This window comes from Elgaria multicarinata, chromosome 1 (genome assembly GCF_023053635.1).
Source record: "Elgaria multicarinata webbii isolate HBS135686 ecotype San Diego chromosome 1, rElgMul1.1.pri, whole genome shotgun sequence".
Taxonomy (NCBI): domain Eukaryota; kingdom Metazoa; phylum Chordata; class Lepidosauria; order Squamata; family Anguidae; genus Elgaria; species Elgaria multicarinata.
In genome coordinates, this window is record NC_086171.1 from 153,979,992 (window position 1) to 153,994,907 (window position 14,916).

Consider the following 14,916-nt stretch of genomic DNA (forward strand, 5'->3'; position numbering starts at 1 on the left):
AAAAGAGGAACATGAAATTAAAATTATTCTCTTACACAAACCAGCACTGCAGTATTTTCACAACCAATTTTTATTCTCAGTGAAGACCAAACATTGCTACACTGTAGGGGCATTAGAAGCTGACTGAGCTGGTTAATGCCCCAGCTTAGAATGAGCTACCCAAAATGAAGCACTGAGAAGACGGAACAATAGTGGGGGAGAAAGTTTCAATTCCATGCCAGCGTAATAGGTACAACACTTCTTGTACTGCCATTCATTTGTTCTTGGCACAGCAGCTCTTGAAATGAGCTACGATTCAGGCATGTGCAAGTCCCATCTGGGCTCCCCAGAGCTCTGTAACATCTCACTTTGGGCTGAAGCCTCATATCAGCTATGTAAATACTCCCTAGACCATGTGATAGCCTGGATGGCTCCCTCCATATTTATAGTCAGTCTTGCTGTGCCGATTCGTACTCAGCTCAGCTCTTCTTGTGTGATGGTCTTTAGTACATCTCAGCAGGGAGAAACCATCTCTCTAAACTAAAGCATCTCCAACTCAGCCAATGAGTACACCCTGTACAAGCACCAATCATTAGCTGGATCTAGGGAGGCTAGTGAGCTTCATGAAATGTTAGGAGTCGTCCAAGCTGAAAACATGCAGTACCTCTAACATGTTTTAATCCTAGCTAATGGTCTGTGGGCCTGCTCTTTCAAGAAAGACTCAACAAAGAGTTGTGTAAAACAGGATCACAATTTTAACACGGAAAGCAATTTGAGGGCTAGTGATGGCAGGACCACGGAAAACATTATCTTAACCACTTTTGGATTATCTTTCTACCAGAATGAACAAAACGACAGCCAGTTGTATCACATGGCTATAGCTAATGGGGGTTCATTGGACAGGTATTGCCAGGATGGCCAATAGCTTGCCAAATGGCATTCTGGACCAATATCCACACTACTAGCATGTGCAAGCCAAACCAGAGATGGAAGTGAAAATAAAAACGAGTCATTAAGTAGCCCTATACACCCTTGTGCTACCAACCCTAGGCAACAGGAAAGTGAGGAGTAAGAAAAAAAGAGGGCGAAAAAACACCTTTGAGAAAACCAACAAGCATCTGGGGGGGGGGGGAGAATTCAATTCAGTTTGTTTCATCTCCTGGTCCCAGAACTGGCACAAGGTAACAGACTGTTTCCTGATTACTAATGGCAAGAGCATCCATGCCTCAGCCTTCTGCTGTTGGATGGGAAATTATATTCCTCCCTTTATCCAGCAGCAGGAGAGAACAGAAGGAAATAGCAGAAAAAATCCTGCTAAACCAAGCACAGCCTGTTACTTCTGGAAGATCTGAGGTTCCGTGCATATGACCTGTATGTGTGTGTGCGTGTGTTTGGGGTGTGTGTGTTCAAGCACACACATGCCTGCTTACTTCTGAGTGCATTCAGGGAGGAATCATTGCGATTACAGGTCCCTGGAATTGTACTTAATGGGTGACTGGTTTCCAATGGCTTAGGAGAATCATCTTGCTTTAGCTAAGGTCAAGACAACTCACATCTCTTTAGAGAAATACTGCCCTTGAAGATTGCTTTACTTCTGCAAGTAACTCTTCTCCTGTGCAATGGTAGCCACACCAAGGACTCTTAATAAAACACTCTGCTCACCCAGAGTGTTTTCTTAAGGAAGAATAATCATGTCCTAAAGAACAGGCTTCTGTTTCTCTTTCCTAAAGCCTCACATCTTCCCCTTTTTGTTTCTCAAAATACTTCTGATTAGTACTTCCACACTCCCACACATTCAGCGCCTCTTATGTTCCAGGCCTGTATTCGGCAATGCTGCAAGGCATGCAATTGGTCTGCAAGAGCAGCTGGTTGCCTAGCTGATGTGCCTTGCACAATGAACTGCTTCCTTGTAGAGGATCCTAATGCCACAAGACTGAATCAAAAACCTTGTAGAGTCAAACGGAGCAAAGCTCAAAAATGAAGGATACGGAGTTGACGAGCTTTTCTTTCCCCTTTGAAGCCACCAGAAAAAATTCAGCTTGCACTTGGAGAGGACAAAGCAATATTTATGAAGCACTCAGTTGTAGAGCACGCCCGTGAAATTAGAAAGCATTCCACATTGTCATGTTGTAGTCAATTTACACAAGCCAGAAAAAAATAGATTCCATTTTCAAACCTTTGAAATGCTTCAAAGGCAGCTTTGTAAGGACCTGAACAATGCTGCTACTTTGTAGAAATTATCAGCATCTCTGCATCTGGATGTCTGACATTAGATAACCATTACCACCACCACCACCATCACAACAACAAAAACAAGTTCCCTCCACTAGGCTGGCTCTGTGCACAGAAATTCCTGGATGAAAAATTGTGACAATGAAAAATCATGGTGCCTGCAGCATGCTCCGTTGAACTTTAACCCACTTGCCTCATGCTTATTACTACACTTCAGTGAGTAAAGGGGTCATCGCTGGAAGAGCAAGACATGGGCAGAAGAAGGAAAGCAACGGCTACAGCACTTTCCAGTTCAATCTATTCCACTGGAATTCTGCTCGTCAGTAAAAGTCCATCTCTACTCCCATTCAGAGGTTTCTGCTTAGTAAATGTTGCCCTGATCATTCAGGTGATGGGAGGGATACTAAGAATTTCTTGCAGGACTTTACATCTCTGCCTCATCCTTCATGGGGCCAGCGGCAGTTAGCATTCTCAAACCCCAGGGATGCAAAGATAATTAATTGCTCATGGAGCAGGAGCAGTACATTATAATATTACACCAAGAAAAGTCAAACTGTAATCCGCCCATCAAAATGAAACCAGCTTCTTCACAAGAATTATGAAGGCAGGGTGATATGGCAAAGTAGTTTTTCCACCCACAGGCATCTGTTTTTATTTGACAAGATTAACTATTTCTATTTTCCTAAACCTTTAAAAACAATCAGCAAAAGAGACTTGCCAGCCAAGCTCTAGGGCATGGTTTGCACCCTAAAAGAGGAAAACACTGGTCTCCTATTGCCTCAAGTTTCTGCTTCAGATAAGCAGAAAGGCCTTCACCCAGAGCTCACATTGCCAAATTGTTCCTAGCCAATTGAAACAGTAGGCTAGGGTTACTGTCCAGCAGCAATGCACTCCCTAATGACATCAATGAGAAGTACAAGAATCTTGTCAGCTCTGCAAATGCTTGCCATATTATATATTGAACCAGAAATTATTCCGCTTTTAAAACGTAACAGTGAGCGAAACAACAACAACCCATCACTCATTTGTTGTTTTTTGTTCAAATATTAATAAGACATACTGCCAATTTCCTTTTGCCAATATTAATGGAATTGTCTTAATGTGGGTTGAGGGTTTTAATGGAATTGTTTTATATGTTATTGTAAAGCGCCTCGATGCCAGAAATGGTGAGGCAGCGCTATAAAAATACTTTAAATAAATAAATGAATTAACATGTAGTTAAGCCAGCCAGTGGCAAACAGTAACCTAAGTAAGACAATGGGCCATTCTCTCATCTTAGCTCCAGGCTGATTGAGGACTGAATATAGAGAGGGCCTGGAGATGGTTTAAACAGTCCCTCATTCAGCAACATTGCTGCTTTCAAAATCTGGTCTCAAATCAACTTTCCAGACATTCTCCAGGGGGCTATTTACACAATGTAAAGTTTCAGCCCCGTTCTTGCTTACAGAACTCACAATGTTAACAGTGAGTTAACCGTGAGGAGATGCTTGGAACGTTGTTGCAAAAGTAGTCGTTGTGGGAGACTCCCTGCTGCGTGGGATTGAAACCCAAGTATGTCGTGAAGACCCATGGACTCGCCAGGTGTGCTGTCTCCCTGGAGCACAGATTAGAGATGTGACTGAAGGGTTACCGAAGCTCATAAAGCCCATGGACACATACCCCTTTCTTCTCATCCATGTAGGAACAAATGATGTCGTCAAGCAGAGCTACGAAGAAATCATTTCAGACTTTGAAGCTCTGGGAAGGAAACTGAAGAACTTTGGGGCCCAGATAGTTTTCTCATCCATCCTCTCGGTTCTTGGAAGAGGATTAGAAAGGCAAAGAAAAATACTCCGGATGAACGACTGGCTACGAAGGTGGGGCTGACGTGAGAGTTTTGGATTCTGGGACCATGGGCTACACTACTTGGAACATGGACTTCTGGCAAGGGATGGGTTGTACCTCACAAGGGCTGGAAAGAATGTGTTCGGCCACAGCATGAAGAACTTGATCAGGAGGGCTTTAAACTGAATCTTACGGGGGCAGGAGACGTAAACTTCGAGGCAACAATGGATGAACGCCGATGCACCACAGTACAGAGAACAGCTCCAATAGTGCCCCAAAATAGTGTCCGCAACAATGTAGGAACAAAGCCAGACTATAAAACACATGGTCTTCGATGTCTATATACTAATGCCCAGAGCATGGGAAACAAACAGAATGAATTTGAACTCTTATTACATGAAGGCAAATACGACTTGATAGGTATAACTGAAACTTGGTGGGATGACTCTCATGACTGGAATTATTATTATTATTATTATTACTTGTTCAAAAAGATCAGAAGAAATAGAAAGGGAGTTGCACTATATGTTAAAAATACCTATCCCTGCACAGAAATACAGGCGGATCAGACTGGGAGCCCCATCAAGAGCATCTGAATTAAAATAAATGGGGCAAGGAATAAAAAAAACCATGATAATCGGAGTCTACTACCGACCACCCAATCAAGGAGATGATGAGGACGAAACTTTTGAGAAACAAATTGCCAGTGTTTCAAGGAAGTGTGATGTAGTAGTGATGGGGGACTTCAATTACCCTGATATCTGTTGGGAGACCAATACTGCCAAAAGCGGCCCTTCCAATAAATTCTTAACATGTGTGGGTGATAACTTTCTTCTACATAAAGTGGAGGAAGGAACTAGAGGATCGGCAATCTTTGACTTGATATTGACCAATAGGGATGACTTAGTGGATAAAGTGACAGTTACGGGAGCTCTGGGGGAAAGTGACCACGTCATACTTGAATTCTTGATTATGAAGGAGACAAAAGTTGAGTGTAGCCATACACGTACTCTGGATTTTAGGAAAGCTGATTTTAATAAACTCAGAACTATGATAAGTAAGGTCCCATGGCAAGTGAGCCTAATGAGAAAAGGAGTGCAGGATGGGTGGGAGTATTTAAAAAAGGAAATGTTAAAGGCACAGTTACAAACAATTCCAACAAAGAGAAAAGATAGAAGACAACAGAGGAAACCAATGCTCCACAAAAAGCTTAGAAATGACCTGAAAACAAAAAAGGATACATATAGGAAGTGGAAGGAAGGCCAGGCTACAAAAGAAGAGTACAGACAGGTGGCACAGAAGTGCCGAAATGGCGTCAGGAAGGCTAAAGCTGTGAATGAGCTGAGATTAGCGAGGGATGCTAAAAGCAGTAAAAAGGCTTTCTTCAGATATGTGAGTAGTAAAAGACAGAGGAAAGAAATGGTGGTTCAGCTGTTTAATGAGGATGGCAAATTGATAACAGATGACAAAGAAAAGGTTGAAGTGCTCAATTCCTACTTTGCCTCAGTCTTCTCCCAGAAGCAGGTCTATGACCCCCCTGGAAAAAGTGAAGCAGAAGTTGAGGGGGCAGGATTGCAGTTTGAGATTGATAAACAAATGGTCAAAGAACACCTAATTTCCTTGAATGAGTTCAAATCTCCAGGGCCTGATGAACTGCATCCTAGAGTAATGAAGGCACTAGCGGAAGTACTCTCAGAACCTTTGTCTATTATCTTTGCAAAATCATGGAAGACGGGTGAGGTGCCGGACGACTGGAGGAGGGTTAACGTTGTCCCTATCTTCAAAAAGGGCAAAAAGGAGGAACCTGGGAACTACAGACCAGTCAGTCTGACATCCATCCCTGGGAAAATTCTGGAACAGATTATAAAGTCAATCTGTAAACACCTTGAAATCAATGCAGTGATTACTAGAAGCCAACATGGATTTGTCAGGAACAAGTCCTGTCAGACTAATTTGATCTCATTTTTTGGTCGGATAACCTCCCTTGTGGACTGTGGGAATGCTGTCGACGTCATATATCTTGACTTCAACAAAGCTTTCGACAAAGTGCCCCATGATATTCTGATTAACAAACTAGCTAAAAGTGGGCTAGATGGAACAACTATTAGGTGGATTCACAGTTGGCTACAGAATCGGACTCAAAGAGTACTTATCAATGGAACCTTCTCAAACTGGGGAGAGGCAACAAGTGGGGTACCGCAGGGATCAGTCCTGGGCCCAGTGCTCTTCAACATTTTTATTAATGATTTAGATGAGGAGGTGCAGGGAACGCTGATCAAATTTGCAGATGACACAAAATTGGGTGGGATAGCTAATACCCCGGAAGACAGAAATAAACTTCAAAGTGATCTTGATAGGCTGGAGTGCTGGGCTGAAAACAACAGAATGAAATTTAATAGGGATAAATGCCAAGTTCTACATTTGGGAAATAGAAACCAAATGCACAGTTACAAGATGGGGGATACTTGGCTCAGCAATACTACAAATGAGAAGGATCTTGGAATTGTTGTAGATCACAAGCTGAATAGAAACAAAGCCCTATGAAGAGAGACTGAAAGAACTGGGCATGTTTAGCCTGGAGAAGAGAAGATTGAGGGGAGACATGATAGCACTCTTCAAATACTTAAAAGGTTGTCACACAGAGGAGGGCCAGGATCTCTTCTCGATCCTCCCAGAGTGCAGGACACGGAATAACGGGCTCAAGATAAAGGAAGCCAGATTCCAGCTGGACATCAGGAAAAACTTCCTGACTGTTAGAGCAGTACGGCAATGGAATCAGTTACCTAGGGAGGTTGTGGGCTCTCCCACACTAGAGGCATTCAAGAGGCAGCTGGACAACCATCTGTCAGGGATGCTTTAGGGTGGATTCCTGCATTGAGCAGGGGGTTGGACTTGATGGCCTTGTAGGCCCCTTCCAACTCTGCTATTCTATGATTCTATGATTCCTCGCCTTGGCAAGTTGTATCACCTTTTGCAGCAAATTACCATATAAATACCACCATGGTCAGTACCTGCAAAATGTAAGAATAGGAAAGGGAAGATACAGCAAAAATCTGGTGTGCCCAATCCTTCAAACTGCATGGATCCCCAAAAGTGTACTAGTAGAACCAGAACGGAAGTTGTCAATTCAAGATAAAAACCTCTGAAAGACACTCATAATCTCCTACTGTGTAAACTATTTATTTATTTATTTATTGCATTTTTATGCCCCCAATAGCCGAAGCTCCCTGGATGGTTCACAAAAGCTCTAGGCCAAAGACTAACACTTCAAATTCTGTCCCATATGAAAATATGTTCTCAACTCACCGCACAACATTTACAACTAGAGCTATCAGAGAAACCTGGCCTCTGTCAGGTTGTATTTATGCTACTAGACCAGCCCTATCCAAATTGATGCCATCCACATGTGTTGGGTTACAGTCCCCATCATTCCCAGCCTGCATGGCCATGCCGGCTGGGAGTAATGGGAGCTGTAGTCCAACACATCTGGAGGACACCAGTTTAGGGAAGGCTATATTAGTTGCTTGATTTATTTGGGCAAACGTAGACCTTTGTAACATTTGATTTGAGGACTACTCTAAGGTAAATGCAGTCACCAAAAGTAGAACTTGACTAAGGAATTAAGTGCACTTTGAACCAAGCTCACATTTTTAAAGCTCAGTTATGCCAGGTGGCAAGTGATCAGCTGAATCACAAACATGAGATGAATATTTAAATATTGATTAGGCTGACTAACAACAGAGCTCGTTAAACGACACCTCAAGAGCTTCTGCAGGGAAGCACTTGAGTAATTCGTGCAGCAGCTTCCTTGAGAGCTCACACCTCCAACCACCTAGTACATCCCGTACCTGAGCCTCCCCCCTTCTTATTGGCAAATTTCAAATGGATGCACATAGTAACACCTGACTTAAACCTCAAGCCAGGCAGCAAAATGGAGGAGGAAACAGCAAAAGAGGAAAGATGGTTGGAGGCCACTAGGAGATTCAAGGTGTAATACCAAACCTTTACTGTCATTCCCCTTCCACTCTTATCACCTTTGGTTTCCCTGGCCTAGAGCAGTTGTTATTCAATAAACGAGTTTTCCAAGAACAGCGCCTTTCTCTCTTTTCATCTAGGGATCCCCTTATGCCTAGTGCTCGCATCACTCCACCACAAGACACAAGGGAAGGTGTCAGAGATATTCCAAGGGTGTTTATTTAGGGGTGGTGGGGGTGGTAGTGTACCATAAAGGGGAGGAGTGATCATGATGAATGGGATCCTTCAGACAGAGCTCTTGCAGAAGGTGATGCCTACGAGGGAAAGGAGAAACACATTGGTGAGAGCAGGAGAGGTATATGGTAGAAAGAAGCCACAGATGAGTGGGCAGGATGGAGTGATGATAATATACGGCAAGCAAAAGTTGTTGCTGATAGAGCAGGCACAGATCTTAACATCAATATTACCGTTTGCTATAAGCGCCTTTAGCTGTGGGGGTGGGGGAATTAGGCGATAGCAATATCAGATATATAAAATAGGAAAAAGGGATTGTATTATTTATTTATTTATTTATTTATTTATTTATTTATTTATTTATAATATTTATATACCGCTCCCCATTGAAAAATTTCGGAGCGGTGTACAGGGTAAAATGAAAATAAAAACAGAATAAAACAGTTAAAACAAAATTTAAAAAGAAGCAAAAATCAGAAATCCAAGGCTGCATGTTAAAGAAAGGCTTCTTGGAATAAAGACGTTTTCAGGAGGTGCCGAAAGGAGTACAAGGTCGGAGCCTGCCTGACCTCCAGAGGCAGGGAATTCCACAGGAGGGGCACCACCACGCTGAAGGCTCTTCCCCTGGTGGACTCCAATCGGAGGATGGATCTAGGTGGAACCACCAGGAGCAGGCCCTCGGATGACCTCAGTGACCGGGCAGGTTGGTAAGGGAGAAGGCGCTCTCTCAGGTATCCTGGTCCCAAGTTGTTTAGGGCTTTGTACACAAGTACAAGAACCTTAAACCTGGCCCGGTAGCGAATAGGCAGCCAGTGCAGTTCCCTCAGCAGAGGAGTTACATGCTGGAAAGGGGCAGCTCCAGACAACAGCCGAGCTGCAGCATTCTGCACTAGCTCCAGCTTCCGGAGCAGCTTCAAGGGCAGCCCCACCTGAAAGGAAAAACATTTATTCCAAAGAAAATTAGCTAATTTCTAAGCCTAAAAACAAAGGCCGTTTCTCCAATTCACCATTTCTCTCCCTTAAATCTGTAACAATATGCCATCAACACTACACACAATAGTACCCTAGTCATATATCCCAACATCATAGATGTTATAGGGGAGGAGAGGTACACAGAGCTAGTTGCAATTAAGGAGCAGATCCACGAAATTCTACATGCTGGAGAACCTTATCTGACCTAGGAAAGTACAAACTTAACTCAAAGCAGCTACTAATAATAAATTCAAGGTCAGGGTAAAGGGAAAGCTGGAATCTGTATGAAGTTTATGGAGCTCCTAATTACAATTGGCACATTTGCTCCCCTTAGATTTTTAACAGTGAGCCTCTTCGACCCAACTATCATTTTGGTCAATAATGTGCATCTTTTGTTCCTTATATACCCAAGTGTTTTTTCATGATGACTTTAGGCCAGTGAATATATGCATCCATGTTTACATTACTAATCAAACTTGTAAGGCATATTGGACTTGGGAAGAGGTGCCCCAGATGTAGTAATGGGTTGTCTGGAAATTTTTGAAATGGAAAAATTCCCTATGAAAATTAGCCTAATTTGCCCTAAGGTAATTTGCACTGGAAAAATTTCTGATGCATTAGAAAGTGATCTAATTTAGCATGCTAGTTTACACTAAACAAGGCTAAAGAAAAAAGTACTTCAGGCTATTTTTTTTTGGTCCCAATACACAACAACTATTGGACCTTAAATATTTTGGGGTGGGGAATTAAAATACACTTAATGAGATTTAAGAGTTATAAAAACGTAAGAAGAGCCATGCTGGATCAGACTGAGGGTCCATCTAGTCCAGCACTCTGTTGACACAGTGGCCAAACAGCTGTCGATCAGAAACCCACAAGCAGGACACGGTGCAACAGCAGCCTTCCACCCATTTCCCCAGCATCTGGTGCATACTGGGGAGTATCCAACAGTGCCCATGCACCTTCACTGATAACGTGGCGTCAACGGCACCCACCGCTGCTGCTTCAGGAAGTAAGTGCTTCCTAGACCAATCCCAGAAATGAGCCAAAACAATTATTTCTAGAATGGGAAAGGTGAACTGAGCTCACTTCTGCAAGTTCCACTGACCTGTGCTATATGGGAACAAGTGTTTCACTTCATTTCCATTTGCTTTAGGAAGCATTAACTTCCCATTGTGCCAGCAATGGATCCTGCTGTCACAAGGGAAGCACTGGATACTGCTGATTTTATAGAAATATTTATTGGAATACTTGTAAAAATTTAAAAACAATAGCATGTACTTCCCTTACAATGTTTAAATTCTAAACAACAAAGGTACTGAAAATTGTTGACACACTAATACATTTTAGCAACCCAAAGAACTGTACATGGTATGCTGACAACCACTTATCTGCAAATTTGAAACTGCCAAGGATGCCTAATATTGTATTTGCAACTGGCATCCTTTCACTGCTACTAATAAACTTATGAAACATTTTTTCCTGTGGCAATATAAAGTATTGGGGGTTGGGGAAAATCCAGAACATTTTCCATTTTGGAAATTCACTGTCCAGATGTTTAATCCATTTAACATGCAAGTCAATTTAGGGGACAGGTGATATATCTCAAGTTCTCTGAGCCATGTCTGAATGATGGCATGCAAGGAGAAATCCATTGATTTAGGATTTGTTTCTTCCTAATCAATGCCAAAGCATAAAAGATCTTTAATCCTACCCTAGAAAGCATGTCTGGTGTGTCATCATTGAGGTTCAAGGGTACAGGCTTTGCATTTGGCAGTTAGAAAGCAAAACATGTTTCAGAGGAGATGCTGTGAATATGAGCTGTTTTTTCATTTCAAGATAATTAGCTAGGATCTAAATTGAGTTTTTTTTTGGGGGGGGTTAAGAATCACTCCTCCTCATTTCAAAATATCTACAAATAGAAACCACACTGCTTTCTGTTTTTTTAGTATCATAGTCAACAAGCTTCTGGGTGCCTTCTGCTTGCACCATGGCAGCTGACAAATCCCCATGTGGTAACATACTGAGGCATAAGACTTTGAAACCCCCATGGCTATGGAACAGAGGAGGGACTCACACAGCTATCCGCATCCTTTGAAACATGCAGTCTGCCCACCTCATAGGATCTCATTGTAAAGATGGGTTGATCTAAACCAGCCCTCCCCAGCCAGATATCCTCCAGATGTGTTGGACTACAGCTCACTTCTGCCTGGAGAGTACCAGGATGGGAAAAGCTGATCTGAATAGTCTTCTGCTACTGGCACTGAGGAAGGATCCTTGAACCAGGGATGGGCAAATGAGGAGCCAGTGTGTTGTAGGGGTTAGAGTGATGGACTGGGAGTTGGGAGTTCTAGTCCCCACAATGAAGCGCACTGGGTGACTTTAGGCCAGTCATTGACTCTCAGCCTAACCTACCTCACAGGCTTGTTGTGAGGATATAATGGAGAGAAGGAGGTCTATATAAGCCGCTTTGGATTCCTTGCAAGAGGGGAAAAGGCAGGATAAAAATGCAACAATAAATAAATGTTAAATAAGAACACTTTGGCCTCAGCTAGACCTACCTGGTTTAGCGCGATGGAGGGGTGAGGATCTTGCAATATTTTTATCGCGAGATTTCCCCCTCTGTTTACACGTGGTGGTAGCGCACAATGACCTTGGAGGGAGAGGACGTCGTGCCTGCCATTTTCTTTTTTTAAAAAAAACAAAGGAAGCACACAAGCTCTGGTGCGCTCAATTTCCCTGCTTCCCCACCCCACCCCCGATTGGTGCAGAGCAGTTCCCGGCTTCTCACGAGTAACCACGAGGAGCTGGGACAAATCGCGACGCTCAGCCATATGTTCCATGGTCTCGGGATCAGCCCTGGACCGTGGAAAAACCGGGCTGCAAGCGTAGGGCAAAATCCTGGGGAAATGGAGGGATCATCCCTCCCTGCTCCCGGGATCCCCTGTGCGTCATGTGGACGCACAGGGATGATCCCGGGGCGATCCCCAGGAAATGCCCTCATCTAGCTATGGCCTTTAGATACATTTCATCATTCTCCTCAGCTAATGGGGAACATCTGCCACCACCTTCAGTAGCAAGCCCCGGTCACTGCATGTGATGCAAGAGTGTCACAGTATTAGGTGTATCAGGATTTACAAAAAGGGGGCAGAGTGCCAGATGTTCAATCTTTGTCCTCCCAACATTTCATTCAAGGTTTATGTGGCCTGAGAAGGAACTGGGTAACATTCATAGCCCCCTAGTGTGGTCTTCCCCAACATAATGGCTGGGAACAATGGGAGTTGGAGTCCAACATATCTGAAGGGCACCAGGTTGGGGAAGGCTGCCCTAGAATGTTTAAATGTGTCCCTTTTCCAGGAGACAGTTGTAGAAACAGAAATGGTTGGGAGTAGCCAGAGTGAAGAAAATGAGCTTGGGAAAGATTTGTGAGGAGCTGGATAGGATTTTATGTTTTAAAGCAGCAACTGCTGGGGGTCTTCTGGGCCACATTCCCTGCCTCCCCCAGCATGCACCACAGGCACCCACACTCCTGATGAAATTGCCATGTGGCAAAGCACATGGGGAGTATGGCAGCAGAATCATGCACCCAGGAAGCTTCCGGGAGTGTGATTCTGCTTGCAGACAAGGTATGTCTACCTTGTTTTCTTGCAAAATTGCCACTCTTTTTTCTTTCTTTTTTTGCCACTAGTGTCATGGTGACAAATTCAGCAGCAGGGGCCCACTTGTTGCCCACCCGTTTTAAAGGGTTATCCTCCTCATATCTTCAGAATGTGGTGGCGATTCACACACACACACAAATACATCCTCATCCAGATTCAGCACACAATGCCAGACATGCCAAGAGGACCATGTCTGAAGAAATTCAGACGTACCAGCCAACCTCACCTTACAAAGCAGAGCAGCTCAATCCTGACTAAGCATAAAAGGGAAACTAAAAAAATAAGAATAAAGGTTTTCTTATCCTTTTAGGACCTGCAGCCATCACACAATTCTTCCCGACTCCAGTGGGGTGGCATGAAGGTAGCAAAATCACATACATGCTATATTTCAATATCTAGGCCCATTTTAAGATGGTAGCTCAGTGGCAGAGCACATGTCTTCCATAGGAAGGGCTGGGAAAACATTCCTGCTGGAAACCGTGGGAAGTCACTGCTAAACAGTGTAAACAATCCCAAGCTAGGTGGACCAAATACCATTTAGCATAGGGCAGCTTCCTATGTTCCCATTTACCTGGTTCGTACAACATGACAGCCCACTGTGGCTTAATTTACCTGTGGAGATTGCTGTGTATGCAGGCACCCAGCTTGTCATGACGTGTGAAGTCAGGCAGCAGGGGTTGTTTGAGGGTTAGACAACCCTCAAATAACCCAAGGCTTGTTTTAGAGTTATTTAAGGGTTGTCTAACCCTCAAACAAGCCCTCCAGCTTGGGTTGGCAATTAAACCATAGTGGGCTGGCAAATAGGCCCACTGCCTGTGAATAATGATACACTCTCACTTTCTCTTCTACAGGACTTTTCACCTTCAAGATATTTGATGGGCATTAATTAACTCCCAGAATAACATTTCTCCATCTCATCACCCAAGCAAAGATATATTGATTTGTGAGGCATTGGAATATATGGTGTAAGTGACTCAATAGACCAGAAAAGGAGCCATGAAATATGTGGAGCTTCAGGCCTCCACATTGCGTTCAGGCTGTTGTTCAATGGAACTCTCAAATAACCTTTGCCTCAATGTAGCCTCTTCCATCTACGACTACAAATCACACAGCCAACTGCCAGTTTGGCTCTAATCACCAGCTCTTCCCTCATGAGGAAGGTCCAGATTATTGACAGCATTTTCTACTGGAAGATTAATGAGCACAAAATTTAAAGCTCCAGCTACACCCTCTTACTACTGAGTAAGCGTTATTTATTGGCCAGATTACATGCTGCTTTGAGGATTTATCAGAAGTGGTTATTTTTACCAGAAAGACTTACCATGCACTTGATTGATTTCAGAGTTGGAGGACAAGATTTCGTCAGCTAGCTTCTGGGCTGTCGGGAGCACTTCAGTGTGGTGGGCTGTGATCAAATACTGAACAAACTTTTGGAGCTGGTCCCTGTTCATTTGGAAAAGGGTTTCTGAGATAGGAAGACGGAGTTTGACCTGATCAGGCTTGCGTATCCTGTACAGCGAGAGTGCCACAACATGAGCACAGTAAAAAATGTCCTTGTTCCCACAACCACATGTCACAGAAGTTATTTTGCACCGGTCGAAGCTGATGGCCACTTTGTAGGTCATTTCTGGTTCTGTTGCAGTTGCAGACTCTGTAACCGTACCACTCAGGTGGAATCCTAGGAGGAGAACAAGAACAAGGAAAAGGATATTTAGTCTTGCAAAGGAGCTTCCTCTTAATAGAACACCACATAGCTCAGACTTCAGTAATGCACATAAACTGTTTTTGAAGCTATTGTGCACAAAAGACAGGTCATAGCCACTGGCCACAGAACTCTCTTTATAAAACGAACATATGTTTGGGGCTCAAGAAAATTATCAACTCAGCATGAAGGTTGCTTCCAGCTGAACAGCCACGTTCTGTATTATTTTGCCAGCTTAGAATGATCCCAAACCAACTGCAGTATCCAATGGAATGTAAAATATTCAATTTACTTTTGAATCAGCTGGGCTGGCATAAGACCCACTCCAAATTGTCTTAA

At 43.4% G+C, this 14,916-nt stretch overlaps 1 protein-coding gene across 1 annotated transcript in view; it reads right to left on the reverse strand.

Moving 5' to 3' along the window:
• The window catches only part of ZSWIM5 (zinc finger SWIM-type containing 5), a 155,378-nt gene that overhangs the window by 26,425 nt on the left and 114,037 nt on the right, over positions 1-14,916 (reverse strand). Inside the window, exon 2 of the mRNA XM_063139683.1 lies at positions 14,197-14,553. Within this exon, the coding sequence (XP_062995753.1) occupies positions 14,197-14,553 (357 nt within the window). The remainder of the gene's footprint in view (positions 1-14,196; positions 14,554-14,916) is intronic.